The sequence below is a fragment of the Columba livia genome, chromosome 1, assembly GCF_036013475.1.
Source record: "Columba livia isolate bColLiv1 breed racing homer chromosome 1, bColLiv1.pat.W.v2, whole genome shotgun sequence".
In the NCBI taxonomy this organism is placed as follows: domain Eukaryota; kingdom Metazoa; phylum Chordata; class Aves; order Columbiformes; family Columbidae; genus Columba; species Columba livia.
In genome coordinates, this window is record NC_088602.1 from 10,283,967 (window position 1) to 10,302,103 (window position 18,137).

The 18,137-nt window shown below is 40.6% G+C and overlaps 1 protein-coding gene across 5 annotated transcripts in view; it reads right to left on the reverse strand.

Moving 5' to 3' along the window:
• GRM5 (glutamate metabotropic receptor 5) overlaps positions 1 to 18,137 on the reverse strand; it is a 267,524-nt gene that overhangs the window by 135,964 nt on the left and 113,423 nt on the right. For all 5 annotated transcript variants that reach the window (XM_065035120.1, XM_065035055.1, XM_021280136.2 and 2 more), the window contains one exon: positions 15,798 to 16,047. In XM_065035120.1, coding sequence (XP_064891192.1) covers positions 15,798 to 16,047 — 250 coding nt within the window. The remainder of the gene's footprint in view (positions 1 to 15,797; positions 16,048 to 18,137) is intronic.

The window sequence follows — 18,137 nt, forward strand, 5'->3', positions numbered from 1 at the left end:
TCATTCCTCAGTCAGTGAGAAAACATTTGGGCTGTGTTTAGTAGGCTCAGCTGTCCCTTGGCACATCTATCTGACAGCTCCTTTTCAAGGCAGAAGGGAGAAGAAGACACCAGAATCTGCCTCTGGGGGCAGTGAGAAGGTGCAGGAATGAGAATTTACTATACTGTTTCTGGAAAAAAAAAAAGGATCCAAGGTGAGTAATTCTCTTTCTTGGATGTAAGTTCCTTCCTTTGAGTAGACTCCCTCCATAGACCTCTCCCACTTTTGGAGGACGGGTGTTCATTAAACCTGGACCCAAGGAAACACTTCACATCTGTACATGCATTTGAAGAATAATGACACCCCTCTTTTCCCTAAAAGCTAGTATACCATCTTAATAAGGAGAAGTACCAGGAGAGAGGGATATATTTGTTGGTCAAGGTTTTTGCCTGATTCTCAGCACATGACAGATGCTTGGATGATTTCACCCCAGATCACCTTTACTGGGGACGGCAGAGGAAATTTTACCTTACTGAAGATCTGAATAATCTTGTATACATTCCTATACCTCTCCCCCAGCTAATTAAGTCAGCTGATAGCAGTTTAGCACTGGCCTTAGGTGAGATCAGTCTTACTCTTGTCCATCATTGTGACAAAATGTCCAGATAAAAATCTATGCAAATGAAGAATTAAATCATGATGTAAAACCATTACCCCTTTATTTTGAAGAGAAATAAGTCCTTTTCTCTGATAGGTATGACCAAAGATATTTTAAACAAATATCCATCTCAGAGAATCAAAGGAGCTTTCTCTGGGATGCATCCTGAGCTCCAGATGAGCATCATTATTTGAGAAATGTCTTCTGTAAGAAAGACTCAGAAAATAGCAACCGTTTCACTGTCTTGGATCTATAGGCTGTCGCTAGGTGGATTCCTGGGACTGTGTTAGAAACGCCTTGACAGCTTTCTGGTGAGTGTGACTTTCCATGCTTCTCAACTGAATTATTGTCGTTTAACGCAATGCAGACCCTGTAGTACCTGCTGCTGTTTGTTGCTGCTGTTGTTCCCAGGGTGCTTCTTTGTCTCTATTGTTTTCAGCTGGGAGAGAGGAGTTAATGCTTAGTGGAGTATGAATCATTTAGTCTTCTGGCTACAAGAGTACAACCAGAATGAAATAACAAATTGTCATGGAGCTTCTGGCTGTCAGTAGATGAAATTGTCATATTAAGTTCGAAGTAGTGTAAAATAATGGGGGGGAGATTATTATAAAACACTAATTACCTTTACCCAAGCCCTTGTACTGGGAGATCCCCCATGACAAGGACTTATGGAGCAGCAAGAAGTAATTAGATTCCTGTCAGAGCAATTGCTGTATAAGTAATTAAGTTATCTATTTTTTTATCATCACTACAACATCAGTTATATAGCTTGCAGTAAAAACCAAAAAAATATGTAAACCTTCTAATGTTTCAGCTAAGAGATAACAGCTTCAGAAGCAGGCCTGTCTTTGGTATATTTTTTAAAGAAAAAATCTAACTATATTCTTGACTGTCCTTCTGTGTAAGGCAATTTCAACTAACCAGTTATCTCCAAAACCAGATGAACAACCTGGAGTTAGTGTTTTCATTTCTGGACATTCACTTCTATGCAGGAGTTTCTAAATGTTTATACAAATATCAGTGGTCAGAGCAAGTAACTAAATTACACATTTTAGTATATTACTTTTGCTTAAACCCCTCAAAATCTCTATTAAGTGTACAGCTAACAGCAAGCCCTGCATTTTGTGACAGTCACTCTCCTCAAGACATTGCTGAGTTGACAATACTTTACAGTAAAATTGTCATCATGTCAGAAATGCTCAGGTAAAATCAGGGTTTAGGTGGTTAATATACACTTCTTGTTACTCAGACAACCTCCAGGTGATGCACATTTGGCTGTGAAAAGTGAACTGATTTAGCCAAACCCTGAAACCTTTTAAACACATGCATATTTTGGAAAATGACTCCAACAGAAACATATTTAACTTACTTGTTTTAACTGCTGGGATACAAAGAATAATTTTCCTTTTGGTATGTGTTGATAGAACTATATTAAAAATAATCTGAGTCAATCATGATTGAAAAGAGTCAGCATCCAACAATAACATTGATTTATACATATCAGCACTTAGACACAAAGAATGTTTAACAGTATACTAGTTAAATTGTATTAAACCACCGTGTATTATAAGTATATGTTTTCCCGAGACAGAGACGACTTACTCATTATGATTCAGCCAGTCTCTGATTCCTTCACAAAGGAATCAACACGAATGAAGGCTGAAGGATATGGGCCCTTAGTAAATATAGATTATATGTTATTAACTTTGCCTTCCTAATTAAAATATTGTTCATTTAATCTGTTCTGTTATTACAATGTTTCTAATTAATAGTAAAAAGATCAACAGAATTCAGCTTGAGCCTTATTCCTTGAAACAGTACAGGGCGTTCTTATCTGCTCCTCCTGAAAACAGTATCTTCTTGCCAAGATTTATTATGTCTTTTCAAGGCAGTAGTGAACTGAATTCCACCAGAATGAGGTTTAGAGAGTTTTGGTATTTCATCCACGTTATCAGTTGCCTTCAGCCTTAACCTCTGGAGACACAACAGCTTCACTAGAAACTATCAATTCAGCAATAGTGAGTGGAAAATGCGCTGCTGTGTGTGCTACTTTGTCATTTTAATAGAGTGATAGAAAAACGAATTACACCACAAGTTTACAAATCAGAAATTTTCATTAGTCCGGGTAAGATTCTTCCATAATCACTCGGCAGTGTTAGTGAAATGGGTTCCTTGGTATAAACCTCTTTCACATGGGTAACGTTTTTATGTTTTAAGTACTCTCAAACCAGCTCAGATGTGGAGTTAGATAAATCATCTCTCCTCCTTTCTGTTTCCCACTCTCTTTCTCTAATGAGAAATGGAGCACGCGTAACTATAGCCACAAAGCCAGGACAATTGGATTAATACAGTCCTAGTGATCAAGTATTTTTTTTACCTTTATCTGCCACACACTTTTCTTCTGTTTATCTACACACAGGACCTCTGTAAGATGTGAATAGAATTGATGGTAGATTTGTTGAGAGAAGAGACTGTTCCTGGACCACATGATTTGGAACAGATGTTCTTTATCAGGATATGGTAACATGGAGCTACAAACTCATGGGTCTTCCCTTCTCACAAACACCATCTCTGTATCCAGACGTGTGTGGTTTGTGTGTGTGCAGTAAATCACTATTCCTAGGTGTAAAGCCTGGGATGAAGCAGATAAATCACAAAAACAATGAGAAAAAAAGAAGGCATGGAAAATAACATACCCACACACTACAGAGGAAGATAATAGAAAAGACACAAACCTTAACCACTAATCAGTACCTTCCAGCAAACCTCTATTTGCTACAACATTAATTTTAAAGCAGCAGAAATAGGTTTGGGGATTTTTCGGACAAACATACGCCAAGCATTTAATGGAGTTCATTTTAGGCTCACTTAACTTTGTTAAAAAAAAGTGCACAGCTGTTCTATAGATTAGAAAATCTCAAGGATAATACTAACTTTCATCTGTTCTGAATACCTTTAAATCTTTCCAGCAATATATACTGGATCACAGGCTCAGTTTCAATGTTTTAAATACTTACCTTTTATTGTGTAGCCTAGTCAGAATGGTGGAATGACAATGCTGAAATTTAAGATCTTTGTTTCTTTTCACCTCTTGAATTCATGTTTTTGAGAAAAAAGCATCTCATATTTCCTCAAGCTTAAATAGAAAATATTTTCATTATTCCAATACTATTTTTAATCCATTTTCTTAGACTTGGAAGAGTCTCTTTCATCCTCAAAATAGCCTCACGTCACAAAATTCTCTGTGGGCATTGCCTATCACTCCCAGAAGACATATTTAAAGAGAATGATCTTAAGTGAGCCACCCGTAGACTTCTCCCATTCTGAGTTTTAATAAGCTGTTTGGTAGAGTAGAGCTTTAAAGTTAAAAATTAAAATCAGAAGCACATATTTCTTGTGGAAGAAGAGAGTTGCACCCAAAAATGGACACAATTTGCCAGCAATGCCACTGACTTTATTTCATGCAAAACTGCAACTATGGGCTGTTGGCAATACGGAGCTGGCTTTGAGGTTACACATAACGGTTACTTGGGAAGACAAACATCATCACTCTGAACATCCCACCTTCTTTCTTCTTCCTCCAAAATGTGTACTGAGCATGACATCGTATGATACGGGATATTCCTTTGGCCAGTTTGGATCAGCTGTCCTGGCCATGGCCCCTTCTAGCTTCTTGTGCATTTGGCACAGCGTGAGAAGCTGAACAGTCCTTGACTACTTGGCAACAACTAAATATCAATGTGCTATCAATATTATTCTCATATTAAATCCAAACCAGGGCACTGTACCAGCTACTGTGAAGAAAATTAAGTCTATCTGAGCTGAAACCAGGACAATCTCTTATTGACATAAATCGAAGGTGTGCTCACTTAATATGTGTACTAGGAAATTCTCTGACATTTGTTTGACACTGTGTTACACCTGTGGGTGTGCATTCCTGCAAGGCCAAAATGGAGGCATTCTTCCAAACATCCTTAGACCTTTACTCCCTTCTCCTATTACATCCATCCATATCAGTGACTGTGAAACTGGACTGAAAGATGCAATAGTTATTAGAAACAGGTCACATAGATTTTTAAAAATATAATAATTAAAAAAAAAATAAAGAGAGAAAAGAAGATTAAGAAAATTAGGTTCATTTATTTGTTTTCAGTGTAGATATTTGCCTTACTCGCCTCCCTGAAATCCTCAAATATAGCTTGTGAGGTCCTAACTTATGTTAATCTTTTGTGGTTCCTACCACAGATAGAAAATGATGCTACTATCAGTTATTACACAAAGTTCCTTGGCCAGTCACTCTTCTTCTGTCTGCAGCAGGACACAGTTGAGAGCTGCTATGGCTCACCTTGAGGGTCTCTGAGCTACAAGGCTGCCAGGTAAATGAAGACCACAAAGATCCTTTCCAATACGAAGTTATTCTTCACCCTCTAGTCTGCTTTACCTCTAAGGACACTGTTTGGACATTGGAGGGAAGACAGCTTTTCACTTCCCTAATCTATTTTACAGCTCTAGAAAAGCAAACCTTTGTTCTATTGTTCTCTGTCTTTTAGGTGACAACGAAGATTCTGACTTAATGCTGCTAATTACAGTGCATTCGAGGTCCCTTCCAATCCCTAACATGCTGTGATTCTGTGATTCTGTATAATATGGTTGCTGCTTCCTTTGGTTACTCGTTGAACCCTGAACAAGAGAACTGAGAGATAAATAAATGAGTGACAGTCGTGTCAGAGGAAACATCATTCACAGAATCACAGAATCACAGAATCGACTGGGTTGGAAGAGACCTCAGAGATCATCGAGTCCAACCCTTGGTCCAACTCCAGTCCGTTTACTAGATCATGGCACTAAGTGCCATGTCCAATCTCAGTTTAAAAACCTCCAGGGACGGCGAGTCCACTACCTCCCTGGGCAGGCCATTCCAATGCCTGATCACTCTCTCTGTAAAGAATTTCTTCCTAATATCCAGCCTAAATTTCCCCTGGTAGAGTTTAAGCCCATGCCCCCTTGTCCTATTGCTAACTGCCTGGGAGAAGAGACCAATCCCCACCTGGCTATAACTTCCCTTCAGGTAGTTATAGAGAGTGATGAGGTCACCTCTAAGCCTCCTCTTCTCTAGACTAAACAACCCCAGCTCCCTCAGCCTCTCCTCATAGGTCTTATGTTCAAGTCCCTTCACCAGTCGTGTTGCTCTTCTCTGGACCCGCTCCAGCACTTCAATGTCTTTCCTGAACTGAGGGGCCCAGAACTGAACACAATACTCCAGGTGTGGCCTCACCAATGCAGAGTACAGGGGAAGGATCACTTCCCTTGTTCTGCTGACCACGCTGTTTTTGATACAGGACAGGATACCGTTGGCCTTCTTGGCCACCTGGGCACACTGTTGGCTCATGTTGAGCTTCCTGTCAATTAGCACCCCCAGGTCCCTTTCTGTCTGACTGCTCTCCAGCCACTCTGCGCCCAGCCTGTAGCGCTGCAGGGGGTTGTTGTGACCAAAGTGCAGCACCCGGCATTTGGCCTTATTGAACTTCATCCCATTGGAATCAGCCCATTTTTCCAGTCTATCCAGATCCCTCTGCAGAGCCCTCCTGCCTTCCAGCAGGTCGACACTCCCTCCCAACTTGGTGTCATCAGCAAATTTGCTGATGATGGTCTCAATCCCCTCGTCTAAATCATCAATAAAGATGTTAAACAGGACTGGACCCAACACTGACCCCTGGGGAACACCACTAGTGACTGGCCGCCAGCTGGATGCAGCCCCATTCACCAGCACTCTCTGGGCCCGGCCCTCCAGCCAGTTCTTAACCCAGCGTAGAGTACACTTGTCCAAGCCATGGGCTACCAGCTTTTGCAAGAGTATATTATGGGAGACAGTGTCAAAGGCCTTGCTGAAGTCCAGATAGACCACATCCACAGCTTTCCCCTCATCCACCAGGTGAGTCACCTGATCATAGAAGGAGATCAGGTTGGTCAGACAGGACCTGCCCCTCCTAAACCCATGCTGGCTGGGTCTGATCGCTTGTCCATCCTGAAGGTGCTGTGTGATTCCATTCAGGATGATCTGCTCCATAACCCTGCCAGGCACCGAGGTCAGGCTGACAGGTCTGTAGTTGCCAGGGTCAGCTCTGCAGCCCTTTTTGTGGACTGGGGTAACGTTGGCCAATTTCCAATCATATGGGACCTCCCCAGTGAGCCAGGACTGTTGGAAGATGATGGAGAGCGGCTTGGCAAGTTCTTCTGCTAGCTCCCTCATCACCCTAGGATGGATCCCATCTGGTCCCATAGACTTGTGAGGATCCAGATGGCTCAGTAAATCACCAACTATGTCCTCCTGGAATACAAGGGGCCTATTTGGCTTCCTATCTCTGCCAACCACCTCCAGAGATGAGTTGTCCTGAGGGCCACCTGTATTACTGGTAAAAACTGAGGCAAAGTAGGTATTAAGTACCTCAGCTTTCTCCTCATCTTTGTTAACTATATTTCCTTCATAGTCCAACAGAGAATGGAGGTTTTCCTTGCCCCTCCTTTTGTTATTAACATATTTGAAGAAGGACTTTTTATTATCCCTGACAGAATTGGCCAAGTTAACTTCAAATTGCACTTTTGTTTCCCTGATCTTTTTTCTGCATGATCTAGCTATTTCCATAAATTCTTCATAAGTAGCCAGCCCTTTTTTCCACAGTCGGTAAAGTCTCTTTTTATTTCTGATTTCATTCAAAATCTCCCTGTTTAGCCAAGCCGGTTGTCTTCCCCGCCGGCTAGCCTTTCGGCACACTGGTATAGCCTGTTCCTGTGCACTCAAAACCACCTGCTTGAAGCATGTCCAACCCTCCTGGGCCCCCTTGTTTTTAAGCATTGTTTCCCAGGGTATGCTCTGAACTAGACTTCTGAATAGGCAAAAATCTGCCCTCCGGAAGTCCAGCGTAGAGGTTTTGTTAATGGTTCTCCCTGCATCTCTGAGTATTGAAAATTCTATTATTTCATGGTCGCTATGCCCCAGGCGGCCTCCAACCACCACATCTCCCACCAGCCCTTCTCTGTTTGTAAACAGTAGGTCTAGCGGGGTCTTGCCCCTGGTGGGCTCATTTACCAGCTGATGAAGGAAATTGTCCTCTATACACTCTAGGAACTTCCTAGACTGCCTCTTCTGTGCAGTATTGAGCTCCCAGCAGATATCTGGCAGGTTAAAGTCACCCACAAGAACAAGGGCCGTCGATTTTGAGACATCTGCCAGCTGCTTGTAGAATAATTCATCTCCTTCATCGTCCTGGTTGGGTGGTCTGTAACAGACACCCACGAGGATGTCAGCCTTGTTGGACTTCCCCCTGACTCTGGTCCACAGGCACTCAACCTTGTCACTGCTGACCTCAAGTTTAACAGAGTCGAGTGACTCTCTAACATATAAAGCCACCCCTCCACCTCTCCTACCCTGCCTATCTTTTCTGAAGAGCTTGTAGCCACACATAGCAGCACTCCAGTCATATGAGTCATCCCACCATGTTTCTGTGATGGCAATTATGTCATAGCTTTCCTGCTGCACGATGGCTTCCAGCTCCTCTTGTTTGTTGCCCATACTGCGTGCATTAGTGTACATGCACTTCAAGTGGGCTGCTGATTTCCCTCTTAATTTGGGCTTTCCATCCATAGGCTGATTTTTGGAGAGCCCAGTTTCAATCCCTTCCCCCTTCAAACCTAGTTTAAAGCCCTCCTGATCAGCCCTGCCAACTTATGGGCTATAGTCCTCTTGCTCCCCCTAGAAGGATGAAGCCCATCTGATTTGAGGAGACTGGGTACCACGAAGCTTGGCCCATGGTCAAAAAACCCAAAATTTTGACGGTGACACCAATCCTTAAGCCACCTGTTGATGAGATGGGCTTTTCTGCTCCTCTCTTTATTTAGTTCCTCATCCATCCCAGCTAGCACAGGAACTGAGGCAAATATCACTTGTGCTCCCGTCCCATGAACTGACTGACCCAGTGCTTTAAAGTCCTTCTTAATTATCTTGATACTTCTTCTGTTGATGTCCTCGCTGCCAGCTTGGACTACTAACAGGGGATAGTAGTCTGAGGGCTGAATTAGCTCCGGAAGTCTTCTATTAATGTCCCTCACCCTGGCCCCAGGAAGGCAGCAGACCTCCCTGTGGGATGGGTCTGGGCGACATATAGGGCCCTCTGTTCCCCTCAGAAGAGAGTCGCCGACTACTACCACTCTTCTTTTTTTTTTTCCTCTTACAGCTGCAGTTACGATTCTTTTTGTTGATGAGGTCCATCCAGAGGGCTCTCCAGGTGGATCTTCTTGGCTATCCTCTGCCTGATTTTCAGGGTCCAGGGCCTCATATCTATTTGTTAGGGGCACCAAGGGTGGTGATGGAGTTCGAGAGAGGGTTCTTTTACCTCTCCGATCAGGGACCTGTTTCCATTCCCCCTCATTAATTAGATCTGCTGTATCCGCCTTATGGCAGGAGGGACAAGGCTTTGCCATCTCCTGTTGCACACCCTTAGGAGTCAAAAGAGCCTGACCCCACCAGTCTATTTCTTTTTCACTCTCCCTAATGCTCCTTAGTCTCTCCACCTCTTCCTTAAGCTCTGCCACTAGGCACAGTAAGTCATTCACCTGGTCACATCGTACACAGGTGTCTCCCATACCATTCTCGGATACTAATGCCAGGCACAGACACTCTGCGCAGCCAGAAGCCTGGGTGGCTGCATCCTTCTTGGCAGGGAGTGTCTGTGTAGACACACTCTTTGTATTAACGGCAGCAACAGCTTTCCTTTTTCTAGAAACCATTGCTACCCTTAGCTAAATTGGGGACAAGAAAACAAATGTAACCCCGGACAAACTCACCTACAAGAGCTAGTTGTGTCCAGTCTACTTGCCCTGCCAGGTGAGTCTGTAGCAGGCTCCTATTCAGGTGAGTCTGTAGCAGGCTCCTATTCACTATGGACTGAGGCTAAAGGGAGCAGCCTGGGGTTGTATGATTGCACCCTGAAAGTATTTTTTCATCTGCTTATTTTGTCTCTAGAGAAGAGATCTGCACACTTATATTAAATTTAGCTTCCACAATTTTGTCAAAGGTTATCCGTTTAGAACTATTCTAGAGAGAAGAAATTTGGCTGATTAATTTTTCCCTGAAGCAGCAGAAATAACCAAAAATGAATTTAGAGTATATTTCAGGTCTGTAAAATATCATATTCTCATTTATTTCACAAGAATTCTGCCAGTTGGACTTGTACATACACAGAAAAAGGCATGTTAACCCATACCACACAGCATATTTTCAGAAGGGAAATTATTACATCCTTTGCAGTGAGATCTTTCTTCATCCAACAGACACTTCTACAAGTCTCACGAAAGATCTCTTTTTAAATTATTGAAAAGAACTCATTTCCCTTAGATCATCTGTCTTGCTTTAATTTTCCTTCAGCAATAGTTGTCTTTTTTGGTTTCTTCATATATTGCTGAGTTTTCTATCAGCTAAATTACTCTAGGGAGTTCCTGAAACCAATGGTCATCCAGATTTTATTGTCCCTACTTATCCTCATCTCTGCTACTTACCTTCTATTTCACCTCTTTTGCTGCAACATCTGTGAGACTCAGAATCGATAACAATTTCCTCCAATTTATCTCCTCAGAAGCTAAGCAGGTATCTTTTATTAGAAGAGGTGATTTATAAAAGTTAGAGAATAAATGTGCTGTTCTGGGAAGAAAGGGTGTTGTTTCACTGGGCCTTCTGCTCTCTTGCAGAGCCTTGCTTGAACCACTTGTGGTCATCACAGTGGGAGATCTGCTGTCCTTCCCTCTTCCACTTTCAGCTGGACATACTTTGCCAATGATGGCATGCTCAAGAGGGTTCCCTTTATCCTAAGGCATGGCCTTTTGAATAGCACAGAACAGAGCGAATTCTGAAAATCCAGTGTGTGATTATTAATCCTTTCAAGGACATTTAAGGACATAGTCATCAAGTTCTGATTGCACTTCAAGTAAGCACAGAAATTCTGGGCTGCTCTGTGGTTCTAGATTTCCCATCACTTTTCTCCAGGTATTGCAGCCAAGACACAGTTTTATATTGTTTCTGTAAATCCTTGAGTAAATAAGTGTCTAAGAACCATGCAGAGATTAAATCAGACTGATCAATTTCAGCCATTTTTCTCCAACTGGACAGCTGAGAATCAGAATCGGTACTAAAGCCTAAGGAAACACTTCCATTTCTGATAGTTTTTTTTCCTAGTTGTGTTTAATTTTGTCATTTTATGCAAATGAAGTCCAGATAATATTAATCAACTTCTCTTTAACCAAACAAGGTAGTTAATACCAGAGTAAATCTGACACACAACATGCACACAGGAACATGAAGCACATGGAAGTCTCAGTAATTCTTTGCAGATCAATACTGTCTATGGAGAAACTGAGCAAGTCATTTTATCTCTCTGTGTCTCTACTTTCCTGTCTCTGCTCCCTTCTCCTCTCCTTAAGGTAGGAGAAGTTTTACTCTCTTGCATGTGGAGTCACAAATCCTTGGCAAAGTTTCTGGTTTTTGCTCTGCAGGTTTGTACAATAACTACTTTTATATTATTAAATAAAACAAACCAGGGGCAGTTCTCTTGTCTGGAAGTAAAGAGTCATGCAAGATTTGTATTCATGTATGTTGACATTCTTCTACCACAAAACAGAATATCTTGGTACAATCCTTGACAGAGCTGTCACCAACATCATGCCCAAGTCCCATTCCCAAAGAGTTAGTTGCTAAAGAATAGAATAATACCACCAAGCAGAAAAATAAAATAATAAAAGTAAAGTAAAGTAAAGTAAAGTAAAGTAAAGTAAAGTAAAGTAAAGTAAAGTAAAGTAAATTAAAAAAAAATTATTCAGTACTGCAGTACTGTTGTCTGAACCCATATTATTTAGGACAGTTATAGTCAATTTCAGTTGTGGCTAATCATTTCATTGTATTATAAAAATCATTTGACCTGATATTAAAATACCTATTTATTCTGAGGGATGTTTTGGAATAATTGTAAATGAAAGGCATCAGATAAAATTATCACTAGAGGGAGTTATCACAGAGGTTTTATTGAAACATCAGAAATGAGAGTAGTCTAGAGAAGCACAATGAAGGTGTACATACCACATGAAAGAAAATTTCAGCTTTTGGGGCTGATTATTATGTAAAATGTGGAACAACTGAAAATCACCTACAACCTAATTGTTTTTATGTACACAATTAATACTCCGTATTTCTTTCTGAATGTGTTCCAAATTTATTCTGTTATGCAAATGTGTTATTTATTTTCTAATAAACTTCAGCGTTAAGGATATCTCCTGGTATATGACCTGTGGATGACAGAAGCAATAAGGACAAACAGATGAAGACTGGTGTCCACATCTCGATTAAGTTGGTTAAGGTTAGGTAAAAATAGCACTTTTTCATACTTGAAAGTCAGCACACTCACCTTTTCATTTGAGGTTAAGTCCAATTCCTCAAGGTGCATGAGGTAAATATTTGCTGAGCATTTAAAATGTTTTCCATGGATCCAAAAGCTCTGGAATGCTACAGTCACTAATGACTTGCTATCTTTCATTTCTGTTACAGACAGGCAATGCAATTTCAGGAGCTGCATAGTATGTTAAGAGTGGAATGTTTATTGAAGGATATCTTTTCTCTTCCCCTTGGGGCTCTAGAGGTGATTTATTTGATATTCACTCTCCTCGACCATTCAATTTTCTGTTTAGCTGAGCATAAAACAGGTGCTATGAAGAATCCATAGCTTCCAAAAGTCTCAGTATTTTTGCAGTGCTTCACATTGGAAATATTAGGGGTAAACTCAAATTAGAAAAGCAACAAAAAAGTTTAAGAGGAAATGGAAATGTTGATCACTTGTTGTTTCCCATAAAGATGCTGTGTGGTTTTGGGACTTCGGTGCTTTCTGTGCATTTGGAAATAAAATAGTTCCCCACTTCACAGAACAAGGTGGGGGGAAAAGCATTTATAGGGTAACAAATAAGCAAACATTTCTAGATGAATTTTTCCATGTGAGCGTTCCAGTGACAGGCACACTCTCTACAGTTGGATTATCCTTTTATGACCTTCACAGTCGAATGGGCAGCCCAGAGCAACTCCAGGATCAGAGCATGACTGAAAGTATAAATCTTATCCTAGTCCATTTTCCTTCATAGCTTCACAAAATAAATTAGTTGCATGAATCTTCTTTTATTTCAGATGTAGCTCTTTCCCCTTTGAGTGCTCTGAAGAATCTGTTCTTTTCAAAATCTTGCTAAATGCCTTTTCTACCCTATATAAATGATGCACAAAAAAAGTCCCCAACATAATCTGCTTGTAAGATTGGGTTTTGTCCTCTTGTGACATCCATCCCAGGTCAGTGCCTTAGGCTGTTCTCCATAGACTCAACCAATAAGCCTATCTTTGAACTAAAGCTTAAATATTCATAGCCACCAGAGACAAAGAGTTGAAACCAAGAGAGCACATGACACATCAAGGTTCTGGAAAGCAGAGCCCTGCAGGAACTCAGACCATCCATGGACAATGACATTATTGACTTGCATCCTATCTATGTGAAGAAGCCTTCCTGCAAGTTTCATGCTTTTTCTTTTGCTTTCTTCTTTCCCCTCTGCTGCAAAGCCTAGAGATTATCCCACAGCAGAAGAACATTTTTCTGGAACATAAGCTCTCCACAACATCCCATACTCTGCACATGAGTCTTGCTGCACTGCAGAGACGTAAAACCGTCCTCTCTCCTGACTAGGCGTGACTCAATGCCAAACAAATCCTCAGTAGGCAAAACTAGGTGTTTCATTTCCAGCGTATAGATGGTTTTAATATCAAATCTGACGCAAATCTATTGAAGGGAGGTGGGAGGCCCTTAGGTCCTTGGGATCTCTGAAGTGCAGAGCCAGATGTAGATAGACTGCATCACTCCAGCTGTCCTCAGCTGTCTCATACAGCCGTAAGAATGCTCTGGTTAGGTTGCAATTAGTTTACATCTGTCCCCAGTAGGTACTGGCTGTGTACCTATGTCTGAGTAGCCACTTATTAGCCATTACCTTGGAACCTTTGTTGGCAGATAGGATAGAAAAAAAAAATTGCTACACTTCTCTTTTTATTTCTTTGTAAACACTTGCAGTTCATGCTACATTTTTCACAAATAAATTGTATACTACTTCAACAGGCATGAATACACATAAATTGGTCTGGTAGAGTTAAGGATTTTTGTTTTAACTTCAAACAGCTTACAGTTTAAACTTATGAGAGAAGTTTTCCCTTTCAATTTACTGAATGGAAGTCATACACTGAATAACAACTTTCTTATAATTAGGCAAGACAACTCCCACTGCAGCTAGAAACAGGTACTTTTCACTTGAAAAAAAGCAAAGTCAGGCCTCTCTAGACCTTGTTTTTTTTTGAAGAGCTAAGCTGTATTGCTCCATTCTTATTCACAAGCACCGGTTCCTGAAGTCCTTATTTGTAAAAGCATGTCAGAGAGCTAAATTTAGCACTGCTGTGCATAAACAAATCCCATACAAAATTAAGTATGGTTTGGATTCTGGAGGAGTTAAGGGCTAACATGTCTTTTGGAAATGATGCTTATGTTCTTCTAAATTTGGGTGTTGCTGCATAGAATTTACAACTTCTTGTGTTTAGGATAAAAGAAGACAGCAAATGTCATGTGGCACCACATTCAGCTAGATATGGTGAATGTGACATTGGCTCCATTTTATTGTAAACAGCTGGTAAGTAGGTTTTTCCACCAAAGCTAGTCATCAAGAGAGTCTTTGTACAAGCCCTTTTCTAGAACATGATTTCTCTGAGTTACTTTAAATGTCCATATTACGTACAAGTGACCTAAGAAGGTCCTGTTCTCCTCCATTAACTATAGAGGGAACTGTGATGACCAGCCCACATAGAAGTATTTAAATTGTAAACATTTAAGTATGTTTAGATAAATCTCATCCTGAGGGCTGTGGTCCCTTTGGGTGGCAGTCCAGAAAATGATCAAGATGATCCATGCAAGAGCCTATAGATATAATATATTTGAAAGGAAGAGTAGGCACATTTGCCATAATACAGAGAAAATGACTAATGGGCTCACATCTGAAATGGCCAAAATGTGGGATGATGCCAAAGAGTAAGGGCAGAGGCAGGAGTCCCTCTTGTCATCTGTTTGCTTTCACCTTTGCCCCGGGGGGAATGGCACAGGGTAGACTGGGAACAGAGGCTGGTGTCCTACCAGTGGGACAGTGGCAATGTCCCAGGTTCTAAAACAGCTGGGCAGATCTGCAGTCCTTGCACGTGTCCCTGAGGGTCTCACCAGGACAGCTGGTTTCACTGATACCATTTTATTCATGTTACTGTACAGTTCATGCTTGGGACAGCATCAAGTCATCCTTTTAAGGATGCACTGGAAAGGCAGGAGGCCACATCAGCTAACTCCTGGTATGCACCATTTTGTGGTCAAGATGCCATTTTTCTCATCTCTTTCAGTGCCCAATTGATGAATATGTGACAAATACAAAATTCCCAGCAGGTTTACATCAATGTCTTTTACTTCTCTTCCTCCTAGCCCAGGGTCTTCTCCTGCTTGGTGAACACATCTGAGTGAGCTTTTCATTACCCCTTTGGTAGTTAGGGAAGGAACTACTGATATCATTGAGATCCACATAAGAGAAAGCTTTGCCTATACATTGCCTTTGGGACAGTAGGCACAGGTCAGCACAACAGCTCAAGAAAAAAAGGTGATGGTAAACAAACTGTTTTGGGAAGATCTATTTCATGTCCACCCAGAGGCCACATCAGTGATTCTTAACACAGTGTTACCTGAATGAGGCATAGTTCAGGTTGTATGTGTACACGGCACATTTAAAACTGCAGTGAACAAAATGGATTATACAAATCAAACATTTTTGTGTCAGCCTTCCCTTACACAATGTTACTAAGACTGGCCAAGCAGTCTTGTGGTTACCCGGCATGTCATGAGAATGATACATGTTTTTGTAGAGTATGTATCACTATGACGTGGTTGACGTTACTTTCTGTCTTTTACATATGCCCATGCGTAAGAAAGTGTTTTACACATGCTTGACTGGACTGTCCTATTTTTTTTACTCTAACCAGTAAAAAGGATGGCTATAATTGCATGGTATTACTCACCTGCCCAGCAGCAAAAATTCTCCAGCGAGTCCCAGGCGTCTCATGGCCATTAAGAGCCCTCTCACAGTCATGCCTTCACAGAAGCAGGCAACCACTCTTGCCTTGGGCAGGTGGCTCCGAAGCTTTCGCAGCAGCTTGTCAAAGCTCTGTTCACCAGCATTGCTATAGATCTTGTAGGAATGTGCAATGCAGATCCCTTCCTTGGCTGCGTTATCTTTGAAAGCTTCCATTCCACTTTCTCCATAGTTTCCTAAATACGAACAGAAACACATATGCATGTATTAAAATTTGCAGAAGATTTTCTTGCTTTGGAAACAGCAAATATTTTAAAGAATACAGAACATATCTGCACAAAAATCAGTACCAAACTTAACAAAATAACAGTAACACTTAATTCAGTCCATTTTTCAGGTCAAGATCAACAAATTTTCCTATAAACTTCACTTCTATCTAGGAGCCTGCATCTCTGCTGAAACCAAGGTCTGTTAGGTACTTCTATAGCTGTGAGGATCTGGCCCACAACATGTACAACAACATATATATGAAATTTAGTCTCTTCCGATTCTGATAAGTTGGCTGAATGTGGTTAAGTGCTCTGGGGCTTATTGCAGAAAATTTGAAAATATATGTTCAGAATAAATTTTGGGGTGTAGTATTTTTAATATAAGTAAAACAAAACCATGACTCGTAAGAACATGACTTTGTTCTTAAAGCAATCTGAAAAACAACAATTTTTTTAAAGTACACTGAAAGGTAAATCTTATCTTTTGAAGGAAGGAAGAACTTCTGGTGACTCAAGAAATTGAGTGGTATAACTGGATTGCCACCACAGAGATCACAGGATCACAGATGGATAACTAATTGTACTCATGTGATTTTTTTTTTTTAATTTTTTTAACAAAATATCTACCAACTGAACAGGAAAAACTTTGTATTTTCTTTCAATTTATTTTTCCCCTGTGGGATAAACTGATAATAATTATTAACAGATAGATATAATACATTTATTGTTATTTATTCTGTCTCACCATGGAAAAATTCCTCATTACCAGGCCTACACCAAATTAACAGTGCTTAAACAGTTGATGTACTGATGCCAGTGACAATCATCCTGACCAGGGCTGTCTCTGGTTCCCTGTGCTCGTCCTTCTTTTTGTCTAAATTTGTTTCATATCTCGTTCAAACAGGAAGGCTTTTGAGTCAGGAAATCTTTCTCCAAAGTCTTGCCTTAACCCCTCAGTAATATTCCACAGAAACATGGTCAGTACATTAATAAGACTGAGAGTGTTAAAGTAATGCTGTTGCAAGGAACTTCTGATCCTTCACTTATTTCTGTTACTTTGTAAATGGAAGAATCTGTAAGGAAAATGTTTTCTTTTACCACCACTGTACAAGAACATGAAAATCACTGTCTCCAGTTTGAATATCTTACCATTGAAACAGCCAAAAGAGATAAAGAGCAGGAGAGGAAACACCACCAGTTTCTTTTCACATTGGGAATGAATTATCAAGACCTTGGATTTTCCAAATGGCACCCAACCAGAACAGTAACCTGGATGCAGATCTCCTTACCTAATATGACTTTCTTTTTCCTCCCTGCTGTGATCAGGCCTGATGGAAAAGCCATTACTACACAAATTGTGCCTGAACAAAATGTCATAGGACTTTTAAACTCTGTTGTGGCAACACTTCCTGGGAGATGTAAATCAGGTGCCAAGTGCTTCCCCATGTGTTACACTCTTATGGCAAGCTCTGTTTCCTGTGATACGTGAGCATCAAGTAACTCTAATGAGATGCTGAGACAGTTCAGCTAGACATCGAAAATACGGTGCCTCATGAAAGATATTTTAGCCTCAGAATTCAGTCTGAAAGAAAAATGAGGGTCAATCACATATAACTCCCACCGAGCTCCAAGGCCATTTAAAATAAAATTAAGCTGTTTGACAGGAAATGCACAATTTCTTTTAAAATTATTATAATTTAGGTCAATCTGGATAAACAATAAATGTTCTGTTTCATTTCTCCTAACAGAAAATAAAAATTAAAAAAAAAAATCATATGAAACTTTGTCATAGAGTATAGAAGTTTGAGGAAAACTGTTCCACAGTATATTTCAAAGATATTGAAATTTGTAAGACTTCATTTTCTGTCAGAAAACTGTCAATGGGAAATTCACAGCCAGGTCTAATTGGCTTACAGAACTAGATCTCTTCAATGTTCCAGATACTACACTCTTTGTTTGTAAGTGTTATAAGTGTACAATCTATTAATCTGAGGCTTGCTATAAAGCTGAGAATAGGTTTAATTACGGTACTGAAAAATAGTAGGTCTTGCAATGAA